Source organism: Haliotis cracherodii, unplaced genomic scaffold, assembly GCF_022045235.1.
Source record: "Haliotis cracherodii isolate W230 unplaced genomic scaffold, xgHalCrac1.p SCAF_40, whole genome shotgun sequence".
NCBI classification, from domain to species: domain Eukaryota; kingdom Metazoa; phylum Mollusca; class Gastropoda; order Lepetellida; family Haliotidae; genus Haliotis; species Haliotis cracherodii.
This window is the reverse complement of record NW_027266298.1, coordinates 980322-1004310: the sequence shown is the minus strand read 5'-3', so window position 1 is coordinate 1004310 and position 23989 is coordinate 980322. Positions and strand designations below refer to the sequence as shown.

The 23989-nt window shown below is 40.1% G+C and overlaps 1 protein-coding gene across 1 annotated transcript in view; it reads right to left on the bottom strand.

Moving 5' to 3' along the window:
• LOC139441420 (uncharacterized) overlaps positions 1-23989 on the bottom strand; it is a 38646-nt gene that overhangs the window by 8240 nt on the left and 6417 nt on the right. Inside the window, exons 2-7 of the mRNA XM_071222336.1 lie at positions 5449-5516; positions 5021-5056; positions 4423-4827; positions 3873-3962; positions 2759-3142; positions 331-465 (exon numbers count right to left, since the gene is read on the bottom strand). Of these exons, the coding sequence (XP_071078437.1) occupies positions 331-465; positions 2759-3142; positions 3873-3962; positions 4423-4827; positions 5021-5056; positions 5449-5491 (1093 nt within the window). The 5' untranslated portion in view covers positions 5492-5516. The remainder of the gene's footprint in view (positions 1-330; positions 466-2758; positions 3143-3872; positions 3963-4422; positions 4828-5020; positions 5057-5448; positions 5517-23989) is intronic.

Genomic DNA, 23989 nt, shown 5'->3' with positions numbered 1-23989 from the left:
GAAGTGAGTCTATGTACATGTCGCCTCTATCTACTTACTGTCAACACTGGAGTGAGTCAATGTACATGTCACCTCTATCTACTCACTGTCAACACTTGAGTGAGTCAATGTACATCTCTCTATCTACTCACAGTGAACACTGGTGTGAGTCAATGTACATGTCACCTCTTTCTACTCACTGTCACCACCGGAGTGAGTGATTGTACTTCTAATCTATTCAGCTCCATCCGGTGAACGATATTGATTTTCTTAATCTAACCGTGAACATCAAACATAGACATTATTTAGACATTTAGACATAAGTGATGAACAGTTAGTTGAAGAATTCACCTTGACCTTGCTGGGAATGTGAGAGATGGATGTTTGGGTCGTATGTTTCGTCATCGTCCTTCTGTTGGGGATGTGAGCGAGATGCTTCCTCTTCATCCTTATGTTTAGGATCCGCCATCCCTCCAGGCCGTGTTTCTGTGAACAAATGATGACAAGAGAAAACATATCATGAAGAAGAGAGGTGTACCACGTGTCAATGACAACACAATAAAAACAGGATATTGAGGTATAGCAGGCATTGGAATATCTGAAAACGAAGAAGCTAACAAAGCTGCCAAATCAGGTGTCAACTTGAACACAGTAAACGCCAGCCTCAGCCATTTAATCAATCTATCAGTGTACATCTTAGTATCACTTCTGTCATGCGGGTCACCCTAACCCCGGACCAGAACATCTTGATATAAAGATACTGCGTTAAAAGGTTCGCAGTATTGAAGACACACGGGATGTTAGCAACATATTATGTTATATATGTTACTGAACGTGGCTACACGCAAGATTTCAAAACGGCGAAGTTTCTATTCCCGGAATTCAAATCCTCTTTAGAAAGACAGTGGTTTCGTAAACAAATCTGTCCTTCCCAATAAACACATTTATGCTCCCCCATTGCCAAAGCCCTGGAGGAGGAGGTGGGCTGGAATGGGTGCAGTGTCCTGTTATATTCAGTGAGACTTTCGGAAGTCTGGCGCAAGGTACAATTCATGGCATCTTATGAGGAAGAGAATATATGGATGTCAACTTCTTTATTATGAAAATCTGATGAGTGCCAGGGCCTTGGTAGGGTATGGTGATTCTGATGGGCGATGGAGCTGGTTAGGGCCCATGGAGCCTTCCTTACCTAGACTAAGAACATCAATGTACCGAAGCCGCCAAACACAGACCAGTGCATCCACTACAACTCCTGCCACCATCCCCAGATAAAACACGCCATCATCGCCACCCTCACACGACGTGCCTCATCCATTTGCCACCCAGATGCCATCAACAGTGAACTGGACCATCTCAAGGAAACCTTCACCTCCCTCAACAGCTTTCCTGCCAACCTGGACTTCAAAACCATCCGCAAAATCCTCAAGAACTCCGACCCCAGGCCCAAACCAGCTCCATCGCCCATCAGAGTCACCATACCCTACCAAGGCCCTGTCACTTATCAGAGTTCCCGCCTCATCAAGAACAAAGCCAACAAGGATGTCACCTTCTCTAGCGGCAAGTCCATCAAGACCCATGTACTAACCAATGGCAGAGGCACAAGCAGCGCAAGTCCCAACCCCCGAGGATGTATATACCAGATCCCCTGCAACTGTGGTCATCAGTACATTGGAGAAACCCTTAGACCCCTCAACATAAGACTCAAAGAACATCAGACCTCTGTAAACAAGCTCGACCTGAAATCCGCCATTTCCGAACACATCCCGAAGAACCAAAACCATAACATCCTGTGGCAAGCCACCAAAGTCCTGTCCACCAACAACAACAGTTATTGGCGATAAAGAAAACAACAAGAAGGCATTGACATCAGGAGACACCAGCCAGCCATGAACCGTGACCAGGGAACCTATCTGACTAGTGCAACGGACTGATTGCTGTGATCTTTGTCAGGGCTAATTACCTAGCTGGCTTCAATTTGCCCTTTGCTATGTCCATTCTTTCACCTATCAGTGCCTCATGCATTCCTTCACCTGATGAAGGAGTAAGCATATACTCCGAAACGTTGTGTTCCTCAGAACAAAGAAGTTGACATTCATATATTCTTTACCTTATGTGTATCACTTCTAAATGCCTTTCAAAGACCTAAAATCTTATAGTATCCAAGGAAACTTGCTATAAAAATGGTATGAAAGTTATTCCGAAAACACACTTCCAAAAGAATGTCATTAATGGTTATAGTTCCGGTCTAAAGTCTGTCATGACAGGAGTACCACGGGGTTCAGTCTTATCACTTTCACTTTGGGATTGAAGATGTAGTAGTTGACACTCATCAGCTGATGAAGACAATGCCACACGTGAGGAAATTGAAAGTTGTGTGTGTGTGTGTGTCTTCGCTTCGTGCGTGTGTGTATGTGCGTATGTGTGTGGCTGTGTGTGGCCGTGTGTGGCTGCTGGTTCTAGTCAAGATGTATGCCGATCTTATAGTGCTACTCCACTGAGATAGCATGCCGCGGTTAAACATGACGAAACCTCAATATTTTGACGAGGAGAAGACCAGTTCTCGTTTTATCCCCTTAAATGACGAGTGCCAGGAAGGTAAACTTCAAATACCTGACATGGTCGGGGATCAAACCAGCCGCACTGTGGCTCTACAGATAGAGACTCTACTTACCGCGACGTATTGGGAATAAACGATATGTATGTAGCCCTCCAAGGCTCGTGAAATATAATGTGTATTTTAAATACAGGGTATTTATCTGTGACCATGTACAATTATTACCTGATGTCTGCTCCTCAGACTCACTCACATCCCGCAATTCAACCTCCATCCTGATGTCCTGTATTGATGGGTCCAGTTCCTGCAGGAAGTGCAGGATGACCTCCTTGACCTCCGCGTGCCTTATAATCATATTTATTGCATCTTCCCTGGACTCATGTTCAAAACAAAACACCATACTTCCACTCCAACAAGCTTCTAATGAAGCATGAAACAGTTCCTTCGTTCGTGTCCATAACCTTCTGAAGTCACTGATGGTCGGTTGAAGAGTATGTTTACCAGTTTTATGTATGGTCGCCCAGCGTGTGTGACAAGCAGAGTTTCCAGAGGAATCATTCGTTACGAACATCAATGAGAGGAGGCTAAATGCGTAGTTAGTTGTGTGACCTTAAACAATAAGAACACACAAGAACATTAAACAAACTCACAGTTATAAGGGACCGACCATTTGATATTGCGGGGGTGTCCCCGACATCTCTTTAAAAAAATATGCTTTAGACTGTTGAGCAAAAAAAAGACATTGCCTGCCACAAAAAATACATCCCTGCACAAGACCCACCAACGCCCCCACGCCTACCCACACCCACACCCACATCCCCACCCATACCACCACTTGAATATCATATGGTCGCTCCCACAGTGTCTAAATGTTCATAATCATATGTGAAATTTTATTTGGAATCATAATCTTCCATTTATAACATGAATCTGCCCAGTATGTACCAAACTATCCTCTCACACACAATCAAGTCCTTGGCCTATTAAGGAACATTAGAATTCTTTTTTCAGAATTGATGTGTAAAATAAGCGTTCAAAGTGATAGAGGATATTCCATGTGTCTCGTGAGATCTCATGTTTCTCGCATCGAGTGATGGGGAGAAAGGAGATATTTTCACGAGCGGCGTATCCACGAGTGAAAATATCACATTTACCCCCCCCCCCCCCCCCATCATGAGATGGTCATTTCATTTTTCATTATCATAGCTTAATGTCAGGGGTTCCCTTAAATGCTGTTCCTCGTTTACATCTTAACTCAGTGACCTTGAATGTGATACCTGTTAAAATATGTTGAATTGAAAAGGCAAAGTTAATAACAGGAGTGAAGTTGCAGTCATACCTTGATAAAAGTCCCTTGCGTTTACTTGCCCGTTTACAATTGAATCTGTTGCCGTGCTGCTGCCAGACATTCCAATAATGGATGTAGTAACTAAGAAACAAAGGAAAACTTGATATTGTATACAGATCTGACGTTCATAAATGACCACCTAAACCACCAAAACCAGGACTAATAAGACAGTCTGTAATTTGAAAATACTGAGTCGGGTAACATTGCAATAGATTCAACAATAGAAGTGGTGTATAGGATATAAGGGTTTTAGGACTTTACATGCATCGTGTGTGTGTGTGTGCGTGCGTGCGTGCGTGCGTGCGTGCGTGCGTGCGTGCGTGCGTGCGTGCGTGCATGCATGCGTGTGTGAAGGCAGGTGCTGTGATTATGTGGATGTCATGGACTGTGAATAAAATATTTGGCTCATAAAAAAGGAACTGCTTGATATTTTTCAGTCATTGAGAAAATAACCTGTTTCTAACATATCACATAGTGGTCTCCAGAATGTTTTTTTGTTCAGGTCTATTTACCAATTTGAGTTATTGAACAATAACATTACCTGTGTCCTGGTTCACAGGTAATGACGCTGCCTGGCTCACCGCCTCTGTCGTCCCACCTAGCGTAGCCTCCATCGTTATATATTTCACCTGGCTGTCTATCTTTTGTAAAAACTGTTTGAAAGTATTTCCCATTTTTTTGTTTTGAGCAAACATCTGTCTGGCATCGTCATCCGTGTTATGTACAAACTTAAATACCAAAGGTCCATCTATGTTCATCAAATTTCTGTCACCAGTATCAACCTCTTCCTTCAACGCACGCAGCTGTCTGCTGAGCTCCATATTGCTGAGATGTAGGTAGCACTTGTCAGGACAAGGCGTACAGTTCCATGATGTTAAATGCTTCCAATGGTAGGTATCGTGGAAATGAACCTTTATCACACGTGAGTCAACTGTGTACAGCGTAACTGTGAACAATACAGAATGAAGAACAATAACATTTACTCGATTACATTAAAACAATGATCATAAAGATATGCGCAGCAATAACGCTGAGAGACAGTGGCGTCTTTGTGTTTCAAAATACAATAATATTGTATACATGTAACAGTAGAAAATCATACAAGAACATGTATTATCGATAGTTCAAAATATGCTCACCTTTATCGTTCTCGTAAACTGCCGTGAAGACTGCACCTTTATAAGATAATGAAAAGACTATATAAATATAGTGATTGACTGAGTATGGTTTTACACCGCCTCTAGCAATATTCAAGAATTATCACGGCGGGGACACCGGATATTGGCTTCACACATTGTACCTATGTGAGGCATCGAACCCACATCCATGAATTAGTTTTAAGTGTACCACCATTTACAATTAGGTGACTCTGAACTTCCCTGATAGAGTATCAAATTCACAGTTGACCCTTTTATCTAACGCTACTTAACTTTGCAGTTTCCACTAAAAATATGGACCAAACCTTTCACAAAACTCGGAAGAGGTATTATGTTTTATAACCGGATCATGTGCTAAACGCCGAAAACAAATACTTTGAAGAAGCTGAGGCAATAAAGAAGATAATTACTTGTTGGTGTGTCAGTAAATGTGTCCTCCCGTCTCGCCGTCATATCTTCAGGTTTGTTTGTTTCTGATCTGCGTAAAGAGACAAAGCTCACCAGTATCAGCTGACATAAAACACAAGCAAGATGGTGCGACATTTGGCTTAAAATATTGGACAACATGAATCTGTCAAGACGTGGTAGAATTTGTATCATAAGCATCGGTGTCCATTTTAACGTCGTGACCTACATCAATTCGGGATTTCCTCCAACATTAAGCTGACGTGTATAACTGGAATACTACAAAACTCACTCACTCATAACCACACATACATTGTTAGCCGAGTGTGTTTTCGTATCGTAACTATCTTATATGAGGAAAAGGAAATAGCGGAAAAAGGCAAGGGTAATAATATCTTTATCATGTAAATAATGCTTGAAATAATTAAAGTTTAAGACACATTGCTATTCAATTCAATATCTGCTGGAGTTGAACTCGCACCCCACTGTCAAAGGTGGCCACAAGCATGCTTGGAGTTGAACTCGCAACTGACTGACGGTTATGTTTACAGAACAAGTGATGACTGCCGTGACGCCGAATACTCCTACCCCAGCTTCATGATTTCTTTGTTTGCCAATTTAGTACAGTAAGAACGTAAGGAGGAGTTGAGTGTTTGTCTGTGAGTCTGCAATCTCAAACCAATCTGATTAAACAGACAAATAGGTAAATCCATTTGGGAAATCTTGTCAGTGGTAAACCTTTTTTAAAATGCAATATGGTTGTTTTCTCAAAGACATAAACAAAAATATAAACGTTGGGTTAGAGGGCAAATTTCAAGATTCTTGTAATGTCCGCTTACAACACCGACGGCAGCTATATAACCGGGAGTGTAACGAAGGTGTCAGGCGCTGGGAAGGAGTTTTCTGCACGTCCTACAAAGGGGAGGTAACTCCTGTCACTCCACAGCAACACTGTTACACTGCAACCTGCTGGGGCACTGTGCACAACCACTCTCCTACCTAGAGTTCCACGCGAGCAGCACAGTACCATAGCTATGTGATGATTCGTCACACCTTACACATATTATTCACCATATTACATACGTTTGTCATAGAATGGTTAACTTTCATCAGAGACCATGAAATAGGTCGTCTCTTATTTCATTGAGAAAAGATCCTAAAACATGGAAAACTATTTCCATTTGCGTAGTATTCCTTTGTCTGTGTGTTTTAGTTGGTCGGCTCCACGTGCTGTCGTGTAAAGTAATATGTAAAGTGCACCTAAGGCTTACATTTGGCCAGTCTGTTCTGATTTCAGAATAAGCGCTTTTACAAACACTCAGTCATCGTCTCAAGATATTAGTGTATGGTGGTAGACATTTAATATTTTCAACTTTCAGTGTTATAGATAGAATTATACAGAAATGCTAGTCCGGGGTATACATGCCTGAGCTCATCTCAGCTGAAATACCGGTCGTAACGAATACTGTGGAAAACAGTATGACTGTACAAATTCAACCTTTTCTTCTTATAATAGTTATATATCTATAATACAAAAAGAGGGTTTCCTTTTCTTTTCTCGTAATCTAAAGTATAAAAATGACAATGTTATCAATGATTTCCAGTGATCCATTCATATAATATTCATCATCATCTTGACTTATTCCTCAAATGGAGACGGATTATTCACTGGCCTTAACGTGACAGACTAAGGGTACAGATGTTATAACGTTACAGTTAAAACGTATGATCTGTTGTAATGTATATATTGATTCATTCAGTAGCTGTAGCTTCAAGAAGCTGGCTGACGATGTTTTGGTGTTCTTCTTAATTCAGGTAATAACTCTTGAGTTAAACCTGATGAATGGCAATAGAGGATGTTTTAAATAAACGACGAGGAGGAGTTATTTGTTGTTCAATAACACACTGCAGGGAGAAACTGCGTTGTCGCTCTTCAAAGAGGGATTGTTCTATTCCTTATGCTTGGACGGAGCCACTGGGCGACTTCTGATTTGGCGATTGAGGTTGTCCCATAAATGTTCAATGTGGTTCATGTCCAGCCAGCATGACGGCCATTGTAAAACCTAAGTGTTCATGTTGTAAAGTAAGCTCTGCGTCAACCATGCCGTATGCGGCGTCGCATTGTTGTGCTGGAAAATGATTCCACGAGGCTGTTGCTGGATGGATGGCTTCACACTGTTGGTCGCAAAAATTAACTCGATACCGCTGTGCATTCGTGTTACCATGAATAACAGCTGGTAGTCTCCTGTATGTGGTTTGTCGACTGATCCTGTGTCGCAGTACCGTTGCTGCCGTTAACGTCGCCGTAACAAAGCGGTTTCGGAGGTGAATTGTCCGGATGTAGCGGTCTTGAATGGCCGTGGTCACCCGTGCACTTCTGCTTCTTGTTCTGTTTGTTGTCCGGCCTGTCTGACTAAACCGTTGCATAAACCTGGTAACGGTTATACGGGCGCATCCAAAGGATATGGCGGCAATGGCGGCGTAGTTCGCTCCCTGCTGGGCCATTCCAACGGATCTCTCCCTCTCTATCGTAGTCAGACGTGCCATTTCTTTGGTGTGCTTTCTGGTGTTTATTTGCTAACGTGTCGGGTCAGCAGTTTTATACAGTAGATCAGCACGTGCATTTCGTGCTACGGCACCTGACATCGTATTATATTATATGATGCATGTCATATTTGATATAACAGGATTGTTCTAGGACAAGTGTCATGTTTCTGGACACAGTGCTTCTTGCTGGATGAGCGTAAAATGCGCATGCTCTAGACACAGTGAATTTCAGTTTGCTTCTGGCGTTCATATGTGCAAGTAGTAAATGGATATCTCTCTCTGAGTTACAAAATAGTTAACTAGAATAGTACTGAAATAGAATAGAACAGACATAGTTGAGAGAGTTACTCATTTACATTGTTAACATACCCTAATCAAGCTGCAACTTCACCCGAAGTTTCAAATCCATTTCATTTGATCTTGTTTCGTTTTCATTGTTCATTAGATTACAATGGGATTTCACGTTTAGTTGATTACAATGGGATTTCACGTTTAGTTGATTACAAGGGGATTTCACGTTTAGTTGATTACAAGGGGATTTCACGTTTAGTTGATTACAAGGGGATTTCACGTTTAGTTGATTACAAGGGGATTTCACGTTTAGTTGATTACAAGGGGATTTCACGTTTAGTTGATTACAAGGGGATTTCATGTTTAGTTGATTACAAGGGGATTTCACGTTTAGTTGATTACAAGGGGATTTCATGTTTAGTTGATTACAAGGGGATTTCACGTTTAGTTGATGGCAAGGTAAGTTCATGTTTAGTTTATTGAGTTCCACTGCGAACAAAGGAGATATGTCATGTATTATATAACATAATTTGTTATGCATTATATAAGAATATATATTATGTAATGCATTGCGGATTAGTGTTATGTGCTTTTTTTAGTTACCTTTGTTTTATTGTTTGTTTTTTAACACCACACTCAGCAACATTGCAGCTATATGACCGTGGTCTGTTAATAATCGAGTCTAGACTAGACAATCCAGTGATTGACATCATTAGCATTGATCCACATAATTGGGACAATCTGATCCCGTTACTCGTCCCTTTAAAGTGTGTTGTGTCTCTCTGCCAACTTCCTTTACAGCGTGTTGTGTCTCTCTAACCACTTCCCTCTATAGCGTGTTGCGTCTCTCTACCAACTTCCCTCTATAGCGTGTTGTGTCTCTCCACCCACTTCCCTCTATAGCGTGTTGTGTCTCTCCACCCACTTCCCTCCATAGAGTGTTGGGTCTCTCTACCAACTTCCCTCTATAGCGTGTTGCGTCTCTCTACCCACTTCCCTCTATAGCGTGTTGGGTCTCTCTATAAACTTCCCTCTATAGCGTGTTGCGTCTCTCTACCCACTTCCCTCCATAGAGTGTTGTGTCTCTCTACCCACTTCCCTCTATAGCGTGTTGCGTCTCTCTACCCACTTCCCTCTATAGCGTGTTGCGTCTCTCTACCCACTTCCCTCTATAGCGTGTTGGGTCTCTCTATACACTTCCCTCTATAGCGTGTTGTGTCTCTCCACCCACTTCCCTCCATAGAGTGTTGGGTCTCTCTACCCACTTCCCTCTATAGCATGTTGTGTCTCTCTGCCCACTTCCCTCCATAGAGTGTTGGGTCTCTCTACCAACTTCCCTCTATAGCGTGTTGTGTCTCTCCACCCACTTCCCTCTATAGCGTGTTGCGTCTCTCTACCCACTTCCCTCTATAGCGTGTTGGGTCTCTCTATAAACTTCCCTCTATAGCGTGTTGCGTCTCTCTACCCACTTCCCTCTATAGCGTGTTGGGTCTCTCTATACACTTCCCTCTATAGCGTGTTGTGTCTCTCCACCCACTTCCCTCTATAGCGTGTTGTGTCTCTCCACCCACTTCCCTCTATAGCGTGTTGCGTCTCTCTACCCACTTCCCTCTATAGCGTGTTGGGTCTCTCTATACACTTCCCTCTATAGCGACGTGTCTCTCCACCAACTTCCCTCTATAGCGTGTTGGGTCTCTCTATACACTTCCCTCTATAGCGTGTTGCGTCTCTCTACCCACTTCCCTCTATAGCGTGTTGGGTCTCTTTATACACTTCCCTCTATAGCGTGTTGTGTCTCTCCACCCACTTCCCTCTATAGAGTGTTGTGTCTCTCTACCCACTTCCCTCTATAGCGTGTTGTGTCTCTCCACCCACTTCCCTCTATAGCGTGTCGCGTCTCTCTACCCACTTCCCTCTATAGCGTGTTGGGTCTCTCTATACACTTCCCTCTATAGCGTGTTGTGTCTCTCTACCCACTTCCCTCTATAGCGTGTTGGGTCTCTCTATACACTTCCCTCTATAGCGTGTTGCGTCTCTCTACCCACTTCCCTCTATAGCGTGTTGGGTCTCTCTATACACTTCCCTCTATAGCGTGTTGTGTCTCTCCACCCACTTCCCTCTATAGCGTGTTGTGTCTCTCCACCAACTTCCCTCTATAGCGTGTTGTGTCTCTCTGCCCACTTCCTTTACAGCGTGTTGTGTCTCTCTGCTCACTTCCCTCTATAGCGTGTTGTGTCTCTCCACCCACTTCCCTCTATAGTGTGTTGTGTCTCTCCACCCACTTCCCTCTATAGCGTGTTGTGTCTCTCTGCCCACTTCCCTCTATAGAGTGTTGTGTCTCTCTACCCACTTCCCTCTATAGCATGTTGTGTCTCTCCACCCACTTCCCTCCATAGAGTGTTGTGTCTCTCTACCCACATCCCTCTATAGCGTGTTGTGTCTCTCTGCCCACTTCCTTTACAGCGTGTTGTGTCTCTCTGCCCACTTCCTTCACAGCGTGTTATGTCTCTCTAACCACTTCCATCTTTAGTGTGTTGTGTCTCTCTGCCCACTTCCTTTACAGCGTGTTGTGTCTCTCTAACCACTTCCATCTTTAGAGTGTTGTGTCTCTCTATCCACTTCCATCTTTAGTGTGTTGCGTCTCTCTGCCCACTTCCGTGTAAGGCGTGTTGTGTCTCTCTAATCACTTCCATCTTTAGTGTGTTGTGTCTCTCTGCCCACTTCCTTTACAGCGTGTTGTGTCTCTCTAACCACTTCCATCTTTAGAGTGTTGTGTCTCTCTAACCACTTCCATCTTTAGTGTGTTGTGTCTCTCTGTCCACTTCCTTTACAGCGTGTTGTGTCTCTCTAACCTCTTCCATCTTTAGAGTGTTGTGTCTCTCTAACCACTGCCATCTTGAGTGTGTTGTGTCTCTCTGCCCACTTCCGTCTAAGGCGTGTTGTGTCTCTCTACCCACTTCCGTCTAAGGCGTGTTGTGTCTCTCTACTTCCTTCCTTCTATTCTCTCTACCCACTCCCTTGCTACCCACTTCTCTCTATAGAGCGTTGTGTCTCTCTACCCACTTCCCTCTATAGCGTGTTGTGTCTCTCTACTTCCTTCCCTCTTTTTTCTCTACCCACTCCCTTTGTAGTGTTATGTCTTGTTACTCGCTTCCCTCAATAGCGTGTTGTGTCCCTCCACTCACTCACTACAGTGTGTTGTCTCTCCACCCACTTCCCTCTATACATGTGTTGTGTCTCTGTACCCAATCTCTCAATAGTGATCGAGGTATCATTATTAAGGATCAAAAGTGTGTTGTTTTTTTTCTAGTTATTATATTCTGGTTATTAAAAAGATGCTAACGGTATTTCATTAACGTGGTCTTTGCATTCCATGTATTATGTGTACAAACTCGTGACAACACTGAGGTGACACGTAATATTAACGAAAATATCACTGTCGAAAATGGGTTTGTGTGCCATTTGTTTACATTTCACCAATGTGACAACCGCTTTCGAGTCTTTCAGCTTAAATAATGTTTTCCTTCACTAAAAGTAACAATGGACGTTACTCTCGTGACGTTGACATTGCAAGAGCATTCATGAAAATGCTAAGAAACAATTATAACAAGCCGTTCCAGCGTTTTTCTACCTTAAATACATGTCGTGTCCGCCATGTTTGTTCGTCTGGTGGAGGCGGCCATTGTGCAGCATACCAAGGGAACCAGTCTACATAACCTACATACCTTCAACAGGGGAGGTAACTCCAGTCACTTTACAGCAACACACTACACTGTTACACTGCCACTGTATATAACCTACATACCTTCAACAGGGGAGGTAACTCCAGTCACTTTACAGCAACACACTACACTGTTACACTGCCACTGTATATAACCTACATACCTTATGTAGGGGAGGTTATTCCTGTCACTCTACAGCAACACACTACACTGTTACACTGCCACTGTATACAACCAACATACCTTCAACAGGGGAGGTAACTCATGTCACTCTACAGCAACACACTACAGTGTAACACTGCCACTGTATATAACCTACATACCTTCAACAGGGGAGGTAACTCATGTCACTTTAGAGCAACACACTACACTGTTACACTGCCACTGTATATAACCTACATACCTTCAACAGGGGAGGTAACTCATGTCACTCTACAGCAACACACAACACGGTTACACTGCCACTGTATATAACCAACATACCTTCAACAGGGGAGGTAACTCCTGTCAATCTACAGCAACAAACTGCACTGTTACACTGCCACTGTATATAACCTACATACCTTCAACAGGGGAGGTAACTCATGTCACTCTACAAGATAACACTACACTGTTACACTGCCACTGTATATAACCTACATACCTTATGTAGGGGAGGTTATTCCTGTCACTCTACAGCAACACACTACACTGTTACACTGCCACTGTATACAACCTACATACCTTACGTAGGGGAGGTAACTCCTGTCAGTCTACAGCAACACACTACACTGTTACACTGCCACTCTATATAACCTACATACCTTACGATACATAGATAGATAGATCATCTTTATTTCCTCCAGTTGATGAAGATACATTGATATGAGATATTACGGTGTTCTACAAATATATATATATCAGCTGACATATTGTATGTACAGGCAGTTTCACATCGTTATCAAATAATGTTTCTTAGTAGGTTTTTCCACATTTAACAGTTTTACATACACGGAGCATTATATTTGTCCATAGAAAGGTATCGTCATCATCGTTCCAGATACTAGAAAAAGTTGTCACATCTAGTAAATCAATAATAGACTCAACAAGAATATTTCTTAGTTGTTGAGTCTTTTTACAATACATAAACACATGTTTGATAATATCAAAAGCAAATGTGCCGCATAAACATTCATCAGATTGTATACTGTAGGTGCTAAGACATAATAAATATGCTAAGTCATAGAAGTGTTCCGGCCTTTCAATTGTTAGTAACCAAAGTCTGTGTACCTTAGGTGATCGTACAAGAGAGTATCGTTTTAGGTTTTCTCTTGAATGAATCTCTGCATTTACGTTATGGTCACATGCGCTTATTTGTTCTTTAACTCGACTCGCCCATGCATGTTTTGAGGGGAAATGAGAATAAATGGTATATGTGTTTATGTCATTATTGAGTTCATACTTGTTTACAAGTGAAAGCATGTGGTATACGGGTGACATTTTACATTTCTCATCTTTTTCTTTAATTGTATCGAGTTCATACTGAACAAGTCTGTGCTGAAATAGTCTTTTAAATGCAAAGTTAATGTCACTATTACATAGTCTTCCCAGAAATAAGAGACCTCGTTGATCAATTTACGCCTGGAGAGAAATTAAACCCAGACAATCTCTGGTGACGACGGAAGGGGTGCGTCTAGACAGTCCTTGAATCTTTTTACAAAAATAACGTTGAATAATTTCAAGCATTTCGTATTCCTTCGGTGACAGTTTACCCCATACACTACAAGCAAATAGTCCACATGGTAAAATTACTCTTTCCCATATACGAACAGCTGGGATAGGATTTAAACCACCAAAGTATAGTCCATGATTATAATTTATATTGACTAACATTCTGAGTTTTTCACATATTAGATGGGTACGTTCTAAGGTTTTCTTTGATGTACTTAGAAGCAATCCAGTTACAATAAGTTACCTTTTCCTTTTTAGGAAGTACTTGTGAACCAATGTAGACACATTGACAGACAGATTTGCGAATATTCCCAAATAGTAGAAATGCACTTTGACTGGCATTATATTTCAAATGCCATCTATTAGCATAGGTGTATATATTATTCAGTAGACATTGCATTCCGTCAGGGGAGCTGCTCAATAGCATAGTATCGTCTGCTCATAGGATGCCGGGTGTATTACCCCATGGAAGACACAAATCACGCCCAGAATCATCAAGTGAATACAACAAGTCGTTAATATATAGAGTAAAAAGCCATGCCGATAAAACGCGACCTTGACCAATACCTTGCTTCACATGAAATACCTTTGGGGTAAAACCTCCAATGCTTACACATGACTGCATTGAGGTATATATTGTGCGTAAAAGTCGCCATAATTTTCCATTAATACCAAAGTTATACAGTTTGAAAAAAAGACCATTAAGCCAGACTCTGTCAAAAGCTTTCTCGTTGTTGAGAAAAGCGAAATAAACTGGAGACTGTCTTTCGTTATAATAAGCTATGCTAATGTAAACAGGGCAGTTTCTGCCCCAGCCCCTCTCCTGAATTAAAATTGAAAGGGGTGGGTGAAGCCTTTAGATTTGTTTGCCCACTCTTCAATTCTATTCAGCAGAAGTCTTTCGAACAGTTTACTTAATACTGGAGTGAGGGTAATACCTCTGTAGTTAGTGGGGTCATCTTAACATTTACCATGGCCTTTATGGATAGGTAAAATCTTTCCAACGTTAAACATTTTAGGTACATATTCATGAAAAACAATTTTATTATAGAATATAACAAGGTGATGGATAATAGATCTACCAGAGTATTTGATATGTTCATTAACTATGCCATCGGGACCAGGCGATTTTCAAATTTTTAGACGTTTTATAGTTGTCAATAACTCATCCGATGTGAAAGGACAAATCAACGTGGAACTAACGTCACTGTTCCCTTGGTCATTATACGAAACATTTTCAATCTGTTCCATGCGAATATTCACATAATCAGTAAAATCTGAGTCAAAATTGATATCATGATTTGGCATTGATAAATCCTTGAATATTTGGAAAACAGATTACAAATTCCTTCCAGTGTATTACAGGACTCTTCATTATACACAAGCGTCTGGGTTTGTTCCTTCTTTCTTTTATATTTCTTGGTTACTATAAAGTACTCTGTTATATCAACCTCAGCTGCTTCATATACACAACTGCCTAAAAGTTCATTCCCCTAACACGCGTTGAGAACGCGTGTAACACGCATGTGACACGGGTGCTCAACGGGTTGCACACGGGGTGAGCACCCGTTGGACACGGGTGTGCAACGGGTGTGCGTCGCGTGTGCAACCCGTTGCACACGCGTGTGCCACGCGTGTAACACGGGACCGGGTTCCAGTTGAAGTTGACAAATTTATCAAATGAATAGTGAGATAAAACAAAACAGTGAGATGTGAAATTTGAGTTAATGAGCGGCCATTGAGCTGTGCTCACCAGACCGTAAATACAAGGTCGGCCCATCTTAATTAGTGTTCGGTTGCTAGACTTTTATGGCATGAACCATTCCACTAGGGTCCATTCTAGCCATTGTGGCTAGCCGACAGTAGAACAGTAGTGAATTTAGATGCGAGTTTATTGCTAGAGGAACCCCCGTGTTGACACGATTGTCGCGGGTTGGTAAATGTTCGCCATTAATAAAATGATTGTTTGTGGATTGCGAACATATTCATTTGCCCACACAAGTCATTCCATTTGATTGCAAATATAACGTTTTTCGTTCGCCAAATTTATGCTTTAGACAGTACAATTATGATATAGCCGTCACCACTACTAATGTCTCATTATTTCACGTAGGAATATGTCCCATTTCCCCACACCCCCTTTCTGTGTTGTATTTTGAAAGAATAAATAAAAGAAGGTTTTGTGTGGGACACTTTTATACCAATTATAAGAGGATGTTGTAAATGAATATGAACAGCCATGCTGTCTGACAGTTGATAGAATTTGAGATCTTCACAATCACCGGGTGTGACCATGTTGACAGAATCTCGTTAGGGTTTGTGATTTTTACATTTGCCCAATGACCATGGTGAGTATTGCTGGGGATACCAAACGTAACAGTTTATTATTAGAGGTTGTGAGTACCTATACCACGTAGATAGGATATCTTTAGGATTTTAATCCTTCTTTGAGAGGCATTTAGAAGTTGGAGTACTACGTTAGGAGAAGATTTATGGGTGACTTTAATCCTTTCTTTCTCTGTGGGTAATCCTTTCATGTTGATTGGAGGAAGTCACTCAACCAGGTCATGACAGGTCGTGAGTTTACTCACTAACTACTGTGAGCGTTTTTGGCATGACATCTTTTCTTGTATAAACATAGAAACGATGCTCACTCACTCACTGTTAATCTTCTGCAGTTTGCTGGCAAAGTGGGGATAAACCTCAGTGTCAAAGACGATCAAATTTAGTTCGAATCCTTGTTTATATGTGACATCTCCCAAATGGGGACATTTTCATAAACTTGGCAACTGATGATGAATTTTAATATTAATATTATTATAGTTTATGAAATTGTTAATAAAACTTTAATAAAATTGTGCTTCACTCTCACGAAAAATATATTGTCTGTGAGATGTCACGTTACATCGGCATTTTTCAGTGATATTGGGACTACATGAAACATGTCTGGTTTTACATTTCTGATACAGGTGCTTGACTGACTGAGTAGTTCATGATCAATAAGATATGTTTAAATCAGTCAAGTTTGCAACAATAGATGAATAAGTTGATACATTTGGACCGCAGTTACCGATTACCAACTTAAGACATAGAGACAGGGAGGAGATATATAACCAAACCTATGATCCTGTTGAGACAGTTGACAGTTAGAACGTTGGATTAAATGACAGTAACTAATTTGAACATTCCCCAGTTATATCATAAAATACATCATAACTCATAACAGTCCGAGAGACAGCTTCCAGACTTATACTAGTATTGAAGGGACAATAGCTTTTGACAGTTTAAAAGTAAACTCACCTTAAGGTGCTTGGCAAGTCAAAACTTACCTCCCTGTATATGTTTTTTAGGTTTGACAGCAACTATGCTTGTAGATTTCATAGATAGACATGATTGGTTAGCTAGATGTTATTACAATAAGCGAAAATGTCTTAAAAGTCCACAGTTTGTTTAAAAGTACAAAAAGTGTGTTATAGATCTATCAACGTTTTCTTTTATTGAACATAATATTTGCACTATATTGCTGTAAGCTGTAAATAATCTAGCCTCCCCATGTACGTAACTTACATATATTTATGTATGACCAGAACAGCAAATAAAGTTCTGGTAGATAGGTACCTCGGAGATTTAACGTGCGCTTTCCGACTTTAGCCTATCTCGCACACGGGGAAGCACTTATACTATTAGGGTAAAAAAGCGTAATGATTAAATAAAGAAGTGCAAACACCTGGTCAACCTTGAGATCCGACCGGGGCTTGTAGTGGTTGATCGGAATGTCTGATTTTTCCACTAGTAAATAAAGTTCTTAGGTATGACCTCTTTTATCCCTGCTGACGTTATCCTAATGTTCAATTTCAGTCTGCCTCACTAAGCGTAAGAAAGCATTGTACATGATAAACCACACTGATGCAATTTTCTATATATATATTTGTAGATATGAAGCATTCTAGTTAATTGTGGATACACTGGGCAGACAGAATTGTGTTTATTTCCAGGCCATCCTGATCGTCGTGTACTACTATAAGGTATATGGTTGGAGGCAAGATCAAAGGCGCCGCACAGCATTTATTAGATAACAGACGGGGTCGTCCGTTTCGCTTTGAACAACCACCCCACCTGTCTGCAGGAGTTATATAATCAGTGCGCAAATAACTGTGTCAAGTCCACTGCCGGGCTGATGCGGTGTCAGTGTCAGCGATGAACATGAATGCCCAAATCATAGACCTGTAGCACTCACAAGTTGCTTAGCCAAAATATTTGAAAAGTGTATATTCAATTCTCTGATAACAGCAAATATAACCTTAGAAAAAGATTCATCATACAAACAATCAAATGTAGAACACAGACCTATGCTTACTATCATTTCTTCTGGATATGATCAACCTGCAGAACCCTCTATCCGATGAAGTAACTAATGCTCGCTCATTAAAAGAAATCAAATCCTTAATTAGTCGTTCTGATGCAATTATTAATAATTTTGACTTCAAATATTTTCATAGATCATGCCAAATTGTCCACTGTCGCCTTAGGCTCGGCTGCAGTGACTTAAACGCTGATAAGTTTAGACGACATGTATCAGACATACCAGACTGCACTTGTGGATATCACCTTGAAGATGCAATTCACTTTTTCTATAACTGTTAAAAAATACGATAATATCAGAAACACTGTGTATTTCTACACACATGGGTATGGTCTAAACATGATATTACATGGCAGTAGTTAAGCAGTTCTACAAACATGACTCTTCTTAAATCAGTTCATGACATCATTGTCAAAAGCAAAAGGTTTGAGTAGCTTAATTTTATGCATGTAGTAAAGGAAAACTGCATTACCTTATTTCACAGACACCACTTGCTTCAGTGTATTGGCTTCGTGTATTTCATTTGTGCATTTTGTATGTTTATGTTCATCACTCTCTTATATATATATATCCAGCTGTTGTTAAGTTGTTACCTGGAGAGGTATTACATAAGCAAGTTTTGCTTGTTTACCGATACGGATTTCTTTTGAAATAAAAATACGTTTAAGCCAACACAGCTAACCCTAAAACACATGATTGTAAACTATTCAAAAAGGAGCACTAATCTCTGGCTTCTTCTCGGGTGTCGAACTCAAACTCAAACTCATTTATTCTTAGAATAACATGACATACAATTATCTACAATTTTTATTATGTACAATTTAACAAAAATAATAAAAATAGGATACGTGGATACTAATACAATTTACCAATTGTATTGTACACATTGTTAAGGAATTTAGATAGGCCTTTTAGATTTCTTACACTGTTAGTGGTCATAATTTTCTTAAATGTTTGGAAACTTAAGATATTGCTTATTTAAGAGTTCATATCGCCGTTGGTGTAAAGCTTCACATCGGAATGAATAATGCAATTCATCTCCCACAGCGATAGAATCACAGAGTGGACACTGGCTGTCTTCCCTGGGAATGTTCAGCCATCGACCAGTTTCAACTGGTAATCCTTGGTTAGAAAGTTCTGAATTTTAGTATTGGGAGAAATATTGATTTTAAGAGCAGTAGATATTTCGCAAATGAAGGTTGATTCTTCAGGTAATACGACCTTTGGATTTCCGCTTGGGCTTACTAGCTGCCGTGAGTCAGTTTGCTCGTTAACGCAACCGAGCGTGACAAGAGACTGGTCTACCAGTCTGCAAGGACAGCTAAATAAACTTACGCATTTTACAATTACTACTCCCTTGTTGTCATCCACATTTTCTGGTATAACCCTACACTTCTGTATTTGTCGTAATTCACATGCTGCTCAGTTAATGAATTTATATTATGTATACTCAGTTGTAGCACCACTCAGATTACCGGATAAAGGTTCAAATTTGGTCTTCCTGGGGTAATTATTTAATCTAAATCCAGGTTTGAAGTGAGGTGGAATGTGAATTATGCACGTGGCAGCCCAGCAAGAGATGTATGATCAGTTGATTTACTTTTTTTGTAAATCAACTGATTATTCCCAGACATCAAAGGATCAACAGGAAATACGTTGATTGATTAATTACTGTTATCTTGCACAGTGGATATGTCAAAAGTAAGTGTTTACATGTGAAGGTAGGGTTACTAAACCTAGGGAATACACTCATATCATGGCGTGAAGTACAGATGTAAAAACAACATACTTTGTTCAAAGGGTAACCGATAATACACTGACTGGTTGTTCATTGTTATCTAACTCAATGTATGTTTTTAAGAACCGTGGACATTATAAAAATAGTTGTCACGTGGGCTTTCTCAGCTAACTTGGCACCTATGTGAAACAATTGAAACAAACTAAGTGATCAGTTAAGAAACAGACACGGGTTATAATATTCTATACATTTAAATAACGTTTAAAAACGATATATTTAAATATTTTAATATATTTCATATATATTCCAAATATTGTTTCCAAATAATTATTATTAAAGTATTTGATTCTCACATAGACATTTGACATCGAATAAGTATTTTTGTACAGCTGCAGACGCAATGGATATTGTTCCTTTATGTTGATATTCCCGGATACATTATAACTTTGGTAGGTTGTAATAATGATATTTGCATTTTGTTTTCATTCATTCGCTGCAGCTTTGAACAGAATCATTCTTGTTCCTTTCCGTTTGGTTGGGAAGTTTTTCGATGCGCGATAGACGTTGTTTTCACAAGTATTTTCTTTTGTAAGCGTGTATATGTTACAGTCAATGTGTAAAATATGATTCACTCAGGCAATTTATTAAATATCTAAATATTTCAGTCATTTTACAAATTGACTGAATAATCCATTCATTTATTTAACCGACTGACTAAAAATGATAAAGACGACCAAAAGAGCTTAAACACATCACAATATATTAATTATGCTAAGAAAAGAAGCCAAACAATACAGAACTGTACTTGGTGATGATATTAAACGTAAACAAATATTTGGAATTCGTTATCATATTAATAAAGATGGACATATTTTTCAGTTAATTTGTAAAATAAACTGAATATTTAGGCGTTTAATACATTTCCTTAGTGAAATCTGTTTACATTTTGAATGTAAACATATACACACGGTAAAATAAGCAATGTTCAGATGAAATATTTACTTTGTGTTGCAAGTCAAAATAGTGTACACGAAGATCGCACAATTACCAAGCAAGTGACTTATCAAAACTGCATCACCATTACCGATGCTCCCCACAAATATACCTACATTTCAAAAACTGTATTTCATTTTTGTTGATCAGTGTGACCATATGTCCTTCTACTTTTAATAAAAATGCGCTTACGAATGGCGAGCACAGGTCGCGAACAAGTCTAGATTTCTGCTATATCATCCGGGTACTCACTGAGAAAATACAGTAATGCACAGGTAACAACTACTCCCGCGGAATTGCTTTAGATTAGTGCTCTTTTGTACGTTGAAATACTATATATTGTGAATGCCAAAATGATGTATCAAGGATCAAGTAGAAGATACATTGACCGTTGCACTGGGAGTTTATTCAACAGACCGTGAAAATAACACTGCTGTATCTTATTATTTATTTTAGATGACGCAGTCAAAGCTCACTTCTCCTGGCGGCCATTATCGAACGGCCAGCTAAAACACAACCCCGCGCTTAAGTCTACAGGTCTCTTCCTGTAGTACGGTAATTAGTATTCTCTCCCTCAAGTGTATCCTCAATGATATAACCCACCCTCATTAATTACATGCTGCTCTTTTCCGGCCTCACGGCTATGGAGCTGTGATAAAGAGTCCAAGTCATCATAAAGTAATTAGGGTCCAATAAAAACAATGCGCCGCCAAACCTCATACATATTATCACTGAAAGTCGTACTACAGACGGTTAATGTCAAATCACAATAAAAGCATTTCAATTGCAATAACATGTTCCAGGACCATGTATTCTCATAACACCATCGGATTTAGAAGCAATGGTCGTATAAAACAAGACAGATCTATTTGATCACAACAGTATTCATGTTATTCCCACAAAATCACATAAAGAAAGGAGACATTAGGAAATACATGTGCATTATCATTTTTCGTCAGGATAACAAAATTTTCTCTCCTTGTTACCACCTCCAGGTTCAGCTTAAGACGGGTCCTCCTTTGGTCAAAAGTTTGTTCCCCCTCTAATGAGTGTGTCACGCGTTGCACACGAGTGGCGGACGGGGTGCACACCCGTGTGCAACGCGTTGCACACGGGTATCACACGCGTGACCAACCCGATGCACACTGGTTGCGTAACGCGTTGCCCATGCGTGTAAGGGGAATGAACTTCTAGGCAGTAGTGTATTTCCTGAAACTTTTTGTCTTTCAACTTGTGTTTGGAACGGTGATGCTACTTCCTAAAGATACGTTTTGCTCTTTTATACTCAATGTAATTCGCATCCTCTTTATCATGAGATTTACAATTATGGATCCATTCACTACGGCGTTGTCGCATTGTACGATGCAACGTATTTAAATTATCTTTTTTCCAGTATGGTTTTAAATGAGATTGGAATTTTGAAGATGGTATACTTAGTTTAACTGCAGCATGTAACGATTGTAGGATATAGTTTTGATAACTTTCGATGTATTCATGAGGAGATGCGTACTGAGTTTCGTCAAACTGAGCACATCTAAAATAGTTTTCAGTTTCATATCGGTATAACATAAAGTCTACGTCATTAGCTTTACGCCAGTTAAGATGTTCACCGCCATAGTGGCGTGGCGGGGAATCAGTACTTAGAGATGGGAATATCGGACAATGGTCTGATACTGAGTATTGAACACCAGTATCTAAAGTATAACCAACAACGTTACTAACATGTTGGAGATTAATGAACACATAATCTATCATACTTCTTATAGTTTTACATTTACTTGTGAAGGTAAAAAAGGCATTATCGTCAAGGGGTACGACAGAAATTAGATTCCGTTCTGTGAGCACTCGCAGGTCTGCATTAAAATCACCTAGAAGAATTGTCTAGAACAACACACTACACTGTTACACTGCCACTGTTTATAATCTACATACCTTACACAGGGAGGTACCTCCTGTCACTCTACAACAACACACTACACCGTTACACTGCCACTGTATATAACCTGCATACCTTACGTAGGGGAGGTAACTCTTGCCACTCAACAACAACACACTACACTATAACACTGCCACCATATATAACCTGCATGCCTTATGTATGGGAGGTTACTCATGTCAGTCTACCACAACACACTACACTTTTACACTGCCAATGTATATAACCTACATACCTTACATAGGGGAGGTAACTCTTGTCACTCTACAGCAACACACTACACTGTTACACTGCCACTTTATATAACCTCTATGCCTTATGAAGGGGAGGTAACTCATGTCACTCTACAGCAACACTCTACACTGTTACACTGCCACGTTATATAACACACATACCTTATGTAAGGGAGGTAACTCATGTCACTCTAGCAACACACTTCACTGTCACACTGCGACCGTTTATGACCTACATGCCTTACGTAGGGGAGGTAACTCATGTCACTCTAGCAACACACTACACTGTTACACTGCCACCGTATATAACCTACATACCTTACGTAGGGGATAATTCGCTCGGGTTGACGTGACAGACTAACAGTTTACATGTAGACACATTTATAGTAATGGACAACAATAGACAGACGAAGAGTAAATGACTTTGCCCTGGACATGCCACGTTTAGATGTGATTACCGACACGACCCAGGCGATATTAGATTTATAAATTTCATAATAGGACTTCTTGTGTCAGACAATGGCTCAATTGACATTTGTAACGATTGTGATTGTCTTGATTTCCCTGACGATATGCAACTCAGCATTGTAGAAAAGTGAAGACGAGAGGTTATAATTTACTGCATATACCTTGTCAAAACTGGGTGCTGTTAAGTCACTCTGTGAAACCTGACTGAAATAGGTGTTATAACTAATTATACGTTTTGCCTGTAATATCATTTTGCATATATTATATTGGTTCTATTCTTTACAGAAGCATTTATTATCTTAGTGTATTAGAAACAAATTGATAAATAATATCTGTAGACTGAAATGTGAACGCAATATTTTGTATTGAGTGTTTATGCAATGCATGCTAATTTACATTGATAGAGAAGATAATCATAGTGGATCCTTGACCCCCTTTCTAAAGCATGTAATGTTGACGGATAACAACAGTTCGACTGATCTGTTTCAACATAAATAACAATCTTATTGACTTCGGATTTAGACTACATACACACTGATAAACAC